The sequence below is a fragment of the Acipenser ruthenus genome, chromosome 4 (genome assembly GCF_902713425.1).
Source record: "Acipenser ruthenus chromosome 4, fAciRut3.2 maternal haplotype, whole genome shotgun sequence".
Classification (NCBI taxonomy): Eukaryota; Metazoa; Chordata; class Actinopteri; order Acipenseriformes; family Acipenseridae; genus Acipenser; species Acipenser ruthenus.
In genome coordinates, this window is record NC_081192.1 from 10149273 (window position 1) to 10159058 (window position 9786).

The window sequence follows — 9786 nt, forward strand, 5'->3', positions numbered from 1 at the left end:
TTTCACTGAGGCAATTTATGTCTATTTAAAATCAGCTGGCTAAGCACCTGAAGCAGTACAGTAGGTTGCATATGTTTTTCCTAACCCTGTAATACCCATTTCTGTATCACATATGATACAATGCTTAGCCACCCCTCTTACATCATTATTTTTTAACTCCAGCCTCACAAGCTGTGGATTAAATCTGTGTCAGTCCCTATAAAACCTTAATGTTGCAATGGACATGCCCATGGGAGGACTGAATCTTGATTTCATTTGAGGATTGTTGGTACAAAGATCTGGATTTACATTGTAGAGGGTCAAATGAACACGGGTCACATCCATAATCCTGTAAGGGAGAAAGCTGCTTTAGACCATCCACGTCAGCCCTACTGCAGAGTAATTGGTCCTGCGAGGCCTAGGACTGCAAGCACAGCTCTGGCATGAATGAAGCAACAGCCGCTTTGTGTTTCCATTCATAAAATGGTGGCAGAGGGAGGACTTGATTCCCCAGTTAGGATAGAATGTAGCTGTTGCACAGCTGCTTCCTTGACAGATTATTTTGATAAAGTGCTCAGCAGCAGTGGGTCTGCTTTTTGTAACATGAAACCTTAACACTGCCTTCCTGTGTTTCCTAGTGTATAATAACCAAATGAGACCGTCCATTCACCAAATGAAGATAAATTGAGGGATTCAGTCTAACTTCCGTTCAAATGCATATTCGGCAAGTGTTTTGTCTCACAGAAGGAGTCAAATTTTCAGAAGTAAAATCTGGCATGGTTTGAAGAAAGAACAATGCTCATGGTTTTAGACACTGGAGTTCAAGTACAGCACACGCATAACATGAATTATGGCCTTTTTAAAAAGTTCAGATGTTTGGCTCATCTGAAGTAGAATTACAATTAAAAGTTTTTAAATTCACTTTTGGTTTTTCAACATATTTGTCTGATTGCGGATTAAAATCTAAAGAGATCTTTACTCGATTAAACCTGCAAAATGGAAAACAGAATTAATTTCATAGCAAGCTGTATACAGTGATGCCATGTAAAGTTGCAGTGCAAAGTCTGGGAAAATTGAGCATTTAGTGTAATTTATTACTGTAAATGCTAAACCTCATTTATTTACTTTGTATTATATCAGGTAGAAATTTATGCAGGAGGCAATTTAATTAGCAGTAATTTCCTTGGGCCAGTCATTACTTTGATGAAGTTCAGAGCAATGTTTATGGCTCCTAATTAACTGTGTTAGTCATTTTATTGAATAATCACTTTGGAAATGTTTTTACAATTAGATTAGAGTCTGACCTATTATGATAGGGATGAATAATTTGAGAAAAACAGAATACCATTTTGTAATAATATATCCTGTTTGTTAAAGTTTTACCTCAAAGCTTTCAGGAGGATAACTAGAACCAAACCATGTTCTAATTATGTTGGAATGTACAGTACATTTACTTATGCATGTCATGAACTCCAGCTCATGTAACCTTCTCCAAGTTGAGAAACAAACATCTCCTCAATAAACCGAAATTGTGCATTGATACCCACAGTACTGCACTCCTGCTAGGAGCCATATATAAAATGCAAGGCCCTCAGAAGTGACGTAACATTTAATCTTGTTCTAGTACATGCAGCTCATAAACAGTTCAGGCCCCTGCCGTACACCTATGAATGATGTCTTACCAAACCTGTGACACTTTCAAGTGTGGCTTCTGTTTTTTGCAAACCAAGTGGTTGGGTATCAATGATACTTTTTTTAAATAATGTCAACAATTTTAACACGTATTCAGTTGTTTACTAAATCAAAGGCGTTGGCGATATTCTCTACCTGTATACAAACTAGTTGGAGAATGATTATTCTGTTTGCACACCACCACTGTTACAGGACTTGCATGTACAAATAAATTATAGTAGCTTTATCTAGGTATTGTATTCTGTTTTTTATGCACATGGTTTATCTTGCCTACCATATAACTCGGGAGGATTTCTCCATAAACTCATCATTGGAGGAGGTTTGATTTAAGGCTAATGTCCAATGGCACAACAATAAACGAATTGTAATTCAAATACATTTTGAACTAATTGTGGTTTCTATGGTAAAATTGATGGCCTTGAGGCCATGTGATCATTTTTATCTGGTAAGGTTTTATGTATTTAATGTAATAAGCATCATATTCTTGTTAAATGTAATTTTAATGTCTAAAGGGTTCAGCAGAAAGTACAACAAATACATGTACATACATTATTAAAGCTTGTATCCATTATTTGTGTGAATTCAGATGTTAAAGTTTCTAATTACAATGTAACATTATTATTATCATTATTATTATTATTAATCCACAACAATGATACAAATTCTAATTAGTTTTAGGGAGGTTGTGTGTTTTTTTTTTTTTTTTTTTTTACTGTTTTACTTTTGATTAGATTAGCATTGTGTTCAGTATATACATGTTAGTTTCAGACAATCCCTTTACTGTTTTACTTTTGATATATTAGTAGTGTGTTCAGTATATACATGTTAGTTTCAGACAATCCCTTTACTGCTTTACTTTTGATATATTAGTAGTGTGTTTAGTATATACATGTTAGTTTCAGACAATCCCTTTACTGTTTTATTTTCTTTTCTTTAGAAGTGCCTAGCTGTCATTCCATCTACATGAGGCAAGAATGTTTCCTGCCTCATTCCAACAGAACTGAAGGTAAGTTGTGTAAGCTGCTATTGGTATTAATTCACTTTGCTCAATGTGAAAATAAAGTCATTGTGTGAAAATATTTGATTTTACTGTCAGTTTAATCAAACCCAGTAAAACCTGGAATGGACCAACTCCATTTGGTGTCTCGTTTCTGTCTTAGCATAAGTTTCTTTCAGTATTTCTAAATTCAGCAGTGTTTAATAAGGCTAAGGCGATGCATCGATTTATTGATTAATTCTATCTTTTGACAACTATTCATAGTCAAGCCTGTGCATCGTTTTTGTGTGAAGGGTTTAAGCAAGGAAAATTTTTATTTTTTATTAAAGTTGGAATTGGCAAGTATGTTTTGCATTAAGCACAGAGCTTCTCTGCTCCCCTCAGGTTTGATTCACTGAATCTGCATGCGATTGAGCTTACCTTCTCCCCTCTGCCCTGCCCCCTGTGAGTGTTTACTAATGGGACTGAATCTGTGCAGGCAGGAGTCTTCAAAGTAACAGAGCAAGTTAAGAGCGTTGTGCTACAATTAAATACTATATCGACCAAGCTGCAAATACAATGCCTTCCGGTGTTTGGCAATTATTTTCTAAATTAAGACGACAGGAGAGTAAAGTAAAGTAATGTTTGGGATACTCCGGTGACACAACTAATCTGCGTGACCATTTAATGAGATGACACCCTACAAACAAAATCCGTATTTATTCATCTGAACTACCCCGGAGTAAAAATGAAGAAAAGCAGCGAAGATCGTTGGTTGTTGCTCTGCCTTGTTGTTATTTAACCAACTTTATTTTCTGGATTTTGCTTCGACTCCCAACCTGTACAAATCAACAAGAATAAGGCAAAATAAATAAATTATGTAATATGTTTAATTACTATATGCATAAACAGATGTAATCAATTTTAATATGCATAATAGTTTTTAAAACGTTACTAGCAGTGATACACAATAATCCACATCTATTACTAAAAGTTTTTTTTTTTTTTTTTTTTTTTTAACCCTTTCATAATGTCAATAAATCGATGCATCTGCTTTTTTGGCAAACGGTAGATCGATAGTGAAAAATTAGACATCGTCCCAGCCTTAATAGTTTTGGCACAAAGAACAATCCAGGTGGGATTTGAAGTAAATGTTTTTAAGGTGCTATTTTATGGTGTTGCCTCTAATAATATGATTATGGAATTTAAGAATATTTTTTGCAACATGTTATTTTTTACTGTTAAACTAGCACTGTATTCGCTGTTGAAGGCTCAGGTTGTTGTCCTTTAGTAAACCCAATCCATAAAAGGCATACATTTTTAAAGCAATTGTATCCACAGTACCATGGACAGTACTACGGATTCATAAAATTCTTAACTTGCTGAACGCACAATCGGCAATACAAACAGACATTCTGAATAATTTTTCACTAAACATTTAACAATGTTTTCAATTATTTTGAGTGGTTCTGGGTTCTGTTGTTCTAATATCGAGTTCTCATTTTGTCTCTAAATACCTAACTTTGAACTTGTCTGGAGAATCCTAAATGCCTTCAGAGAACAGATTTCCTTATTCTATTCAAACCACATGGCAATATGACTGAAGACCAAGCTAATAGGAGCTGGGGAGGAGGTCTGTTTTTCAGTATGTATGTGTATAGTACATTTGTTTTTGTATTTCATTTTCTGCTACAGGTTGTATGTATGATAAAGTACCAAGGCACTTCTATGACGATACATGTGTGGTTCCTGAGAAGTTTGAAGGTGGGGTGTTGTGTGTTTCATTATTATTATTAGTAGTACTATTAGGATTTAATTCATATTGTACATTAACTAGTCAAAGTGAATACTACATTTTAACTTTTGGAGTTTTTTTATTTTTTTATTTTTGAACGGTGTAATGTAACAAACATTCTTGCTTTTTGTCATGGTTTTTTTAATCCAAACTTATAAAAATCACAGGTTACAAATATATGTCGCACATACTTATATAAAGCATTATTAAAAATAGAATGCATTGGTTGAAATAACAAATAAAAACAGTTCAATTAACAAATAATGAATGTGGTGATTTAATAATAAAATGTTGTGGATAAAAAATAAATAAATAAAAGTGTGTTTATTTTATTTGTGTATTTTATTTATTGTATTTGTATAGCACCTTTCATATCATGGTATCTCAAAGCGCTTTACAGAAAGTCTGCATCATCATTAAAAAAACAGATTTATAAGGACCAACTGAAATGTGTCGGTTTCGCCCTAGGTGATATTAAACAGGAACCTGGCATATACCGTGAAGGACCCACGTACCAACGGCGAGGTTCCCTTCAGCTTTGGCAGTTTCTGGTAGCCCTCTTGGACGACCCTTCCAACTCCCACTTTATAGCCTGGACAGGTCGAGGCATGGAGTTCAAACTCATAGAGCCAGAAGAGGTGGGATGTTAAAATCAGTATTTTCAGTTCTACGATTATGATTGACATTGGAATGTAGTACCGTTCATTGTATTAAAAAAAAAAAAAAAAAAAACACAAACAAAAAAATGGAATTAAGGCGCACCTTCTGTAATTTGTGAATACCTGTGATGTTCTCTGTTTTGGTAGTCTGACAAAACTTTCTGTAAAACTGTTGTAGGTTTCCTCTTGATCCTGTTGACAGGTGCCTTCTCACAATCCTTCAGAATGTATATTTAATGACAACGTGTAAAGACGTGGTCAGCATTTTCTGTTGCATTAAAAGTGGGCAAGACATTGTTATTGCTACTTGAGTAAATAAAGAAAGGACAAGAGTTACCTCTTCTGTGCAAGAATAATGCTGCTTTAAGTAACTCATGTAAACAGATGGGATTGCTTTCTAAGAAATACATGCAAAGAGGATTTCATTCTAATTAAAGCAGTACAAATCAGATTTACCAGATTAATACTGGGATTACCTTAATTAGCCATTAAACCTGGATTCAAACAAGACAAGACAGGAGCAATGTGCATATTAGCAAAGGAAATGTTATGTGCAAGTGCAAACATGAATAAATCCTGGCTGGACAGAGCTGACAGCTCTCTGCATTAATATGCATTTGAATTTAAAACCAAGAATAAGAAATGTTAGTTTAAACACTGTCTCGGGTGCATTGGGCATTGTATGTCATTCAAATGAGGCAAGATGAGTTCATCTTCTGATCAATCACTGTTCCAAACTAGAGTTCATAACGTTTGTACTAAGGACACCAAATACATTTTACAGCCATAGTAACTTAACCTATTTAATAAATACATACATATCTGTACACTGTAATTGGCTTATAGTTTCTCATATGCACAGATATCACTGTTTTTACATTGTAAACCTTGCTTTTTAAATCTGTGTTTGCAACTTTAACTTATGTACTGTAAATGTCATATACATTGTAAGCACAACTAACTAATGCATACCTTGACAAACACTATTCTGCTGTATCTGGCTTGCTTTGTTTGTATTCTACCTTGAAACGTGAAAAAAATTACACAGTCATAATGGTTATTTATGTATGTGTTGGGTTTACTCTGTCTTTAGTGCCATCCAATTTCTGTAATTTTGGTCTTAAAACCAGCAATATTTATCTTCATCAGGTGGCCCGTCGTTGGGGCCTTCAAAAAAACCGTCCAGCCATGAACTATGATAAATTGAGTCGCTCCCTTCGCTATTACTATGAAAAGGGAATCATGCAAAAGGTAAGGAAAGCTCTCCAATATCAATGCACTTCATACAGAAACTGCAAGTGACCTTTTACTGTAATGCTTTTAAAAACATACTATTTTCCAAAATGTAATAAATTAAGCCTTGGATGTAGTTTATAGTCTGTCTGTCTAGTTGTTTTAGCATCTCAAAACTACCAATTGTGTACCAGATATAATACCACTGTTGTCTCTCATAGAAAGTTCACTGCTGAACATTTTAACCAGTGCATATTTTTGTATTTTCTAGGTAGCTGGGGAGAGATATGTATACAAGTTTGTTTGTGACCCAGAAGCGCTTTTCTCCATGGCATTTCCAGACAATCAGCGGCCAGTGCTGAAGACAGATCTGGAGCGCCACATCAATGAAGAAGACACAGTCCCACTGTCCCACTTCGATGAGAACATGACCTACATGCAAGAAGGAGCCTATTGTAATGCCCACCCCTATAATGAAGGATATGTGTATTAATAACTGATGTGGCAAATTAGCCCTCAAATGCTTTCATATATATATATATATATATATATATATATATATATATATATATATATATATATATAGATCATGGATCAAGACTGGATTAGGATTCACCCTGGTCATTTTTTGTATATCTCTGACGTCATGCAGAGGGACCTTCTTTTCAGTTACACCCAAGATCTACCACAGATAGCGCACTTTATTGATAAAGACTGAAATTGTAATATAAATAAAGAGGGGAGTGGTGGCTTTACTTTATACTGACAAAGCTTTTGGGGAGGGCATTTGGAGATGGACTATATTCAAGGCAAGGTCATTGTTGAGCAAGAAAGGGTTTGCAATGTTAATTGGGAAGGTACATATCTGAATTTTTTTTTCCTGCAAATTATCTTTTACTTCATGGTAATTTTTAGGTGGTGAGATGATGCAATCACTTTTAAAGTTAGACTTGGAAAACTGATAGTATGCTGTCATACTCTCCAAGGCATAAAGTTCAGGCCACATTTACTGGTAGTAGGTTTTTGGCAAAACTTACATACATTGGTGTCATCTCCTCCGCCATCCCCCCCCCCCCCCCCCCAAAAAAAGCAATATTTAGTATCGTGAAGATTTTTTTGTTTTTTTGCGCCATACTTTATTTCCTGAAGAGTAACTATTTTTAAATCACACCTCAATATCAATGCTGTATAAACACATTAAGCACTCTGTAATGAAATATATTCAGTAAATAGGTACTTTGTGGTTTTAGGTTTCAGGGTAGCTGTTTGAATTTGTTTGCAAAATACAGGAGTATGTTAATAGAATGTGCTTCTGCTGCTGTCCTGTTTTCCGTAATAATCTTCATAAAGCAGGGTTAACTAAAGCAACTCAAAGCAATGCTGGAAGCAGCATTTCAGGACAACATAGATGACTTAGGAAGCAGCTAATGCTGTAGATCTACTGTAAGCAGCTGTAACTCATTAGATGGGAGAATAGTGTGCTTCAGAATGCTAAGGGAAATTATATACAGATCTTTTGGTGGGATGGAAAATTAAAAGCTATGTACAAAGTATCAGTGAAAATGTATACAAAGTTTGACCTTGTAGTGATGTACCTATGGCATACCTATGATAATAAACGTAAAGGCAGAAAGTTTCTTAGAAATACTTTTTTTTTTTTTTTTTTTTTTTAAAACTCCATGAGATTGCAAACCTTGAATTGCTGAGCTTGCCCGAGGCTCTTGGTTTAATTTCAGAAAAAGTAGTGGCTCGGTACAATAGTCGATCCATTTTGATCCTTGTCTAGGCAAGAATACAAATATGGAATGAACTACGTTTTGAGTTAGGCAAGTCAGAGAAAATACCAGGAGATTATCAGATTCTTCAATGTCTCTATCAACACACTGCTGGTCTGTCGAGGATCATAATGGCAGGGGAACTACTGTAGTGCCCACTTCAGCCCTTTCTCCAACAGTGGTTCTTAGGACTGAGAAGAGAGACGGCTGTGGGAATTGAACTGAAATGTATAAATACAAAGAAGTATCCTCGGCTTGGAAGCAATTGCATTGGTCTCGGAGCACTTAGTTGAATAGTTACAGCAGCGCATTTGGTTTTATAATTATATTTGGTTGACAGACAGTATCATATTGGAATGTAAAGGCTCTTGTAACATTCTGTATACTGAATTTGCACCTTGATTGAACCATTTAATTGCATGCAAACAAGGAAAACCCACTTTTTTTTAATGGAAATAGGGAAATATTTTACATGTTTGAAAAATATAATTGCCAATGTAGTAGAAGACGAAACTTGTGTGCTGAAGCATTTGGCATGCACCTAGTTACTTGTCTGTCAAGGGTACAGTTCATTTTGGTTTGAGGCTTCTTTTAAAAAAAAAATAAAAATGCAAAGATGTGTGGTGCTTACAAGTTGTAAATTTAAAATAAATGAATAAACAAATCATTATTTTGAATGCCCTATCTGAGTTGACAAACTTACTAACAATCATGTTACTAAAAAAAAAAATGCAGTGTACATGGTATCTAGGAACCCATACCTGGTTTTAGTGTGTTTGTAACCTTTTTTTTTTTTTTTTTTTTTTAAATAACTTGTATGTCAAGGTTTATATAAAAATTGTCTAAATGCTGCTTTGGTCATTTTTTTTTACAGGCAGATAAAAATAAATATGGCAGCTGAATTCTGCAGAGATCTTGTGCATTTAAGCTTTTTGTTAACACATACTGAAATTATGATTTAAGATTTTAGATTTTGTTAAAGCAAAGAACAAGGACAAAGCCAGCTTAGGCACTCAATTATTTTATATTTAAGTGTCTTTGCCTATAATAAAATGGGGGAAAACACACATTTTTGCAATTGAATGTGTTTAATTTTGTATTTTTTTTATTTTTTTATTTTTTTTTACTAAATCCTGTTACAGCTTTATTCTTGGAAAATATGGTGTATTGTTTATGAACATAACAAAGCATCTGGTCAGAACTACAAATGCTGTAGAACATGTACTACAAGTCGGTCCATATTAGAAAGTTATGTTACCCCAAAAGATGAGGGATTTATTAAGGTATATGTATTAATAAAATAAAATATGTATTTTATTTTTATTTTTTTAAAGGTCCCTAACCATAAAAAATGTATATATATATATATATATATATATATATATATATATATATATATATATATATATATATATATCTGCCTAATTTTAACACACATTTTCTTTGCTAATCAGATCAATTGCATTAAGAATTTAACTATTTCTCAGGCTTTTTCCAAACTACGTTCTTATTTTTTTTTTTTTTTTTTTTTTTATTATTACATTTTTAATGTCTAAAAGGCTTTATTTTTTTTAAACTTCAGTACATCTCAGCCTCCAGCTGCCACTGAATGAAACTGACACCAACCTGTATTTTTAAGGGGGCTGTAACATTTTGATGAATCAGACCACTTTGAAA

The 9786-nt window shown here is 34.0% G+C and overlaps 1 protein-coding gene across 8 annotated transcripts in view; it reads left to right on the forward strand.

Moving 5' to 3' along the window:
• LOC117399536 (ETS translocation variant 1) overlaps positions 1-6876 on the forward strand; it is a 28683-nt gene extending 21807 nt beyond the window's left edge. For 6 of the 8 annotated variants that reach the window (XM_059021991.1, XM_033998793.3, XM_033998794.3 and 3 more), the window contains 5 exons: positions 2609-2677; positions 4343-4411; positions 4911-5080; positions 6251-6352; positions 6606-6875. In XM_059021991.1, the coding sequence (XP_058877974.1) occupies positions 2609-2677; positions 4343-4411; positions 4911-5080; positions 6251-6352; positions 6606-6827 (632 nt within the window). In that variant the 3' untranslated portion in view covers positions 6828-6875. Of the gene's footprint in view, positions 1-2608; positions 2678-4342; positions 4412-4910; positions 5081-6250; positions 6353-6605 lie in introns of all 8 variants that reach the window. The other 2 variants (XM_033998796.3, XM_059021992.1) reach the window with 1 other exon arrangement.
• The last annotated feature ends 2910 nt before the right edge of the window (positions 6877-9786 follow it).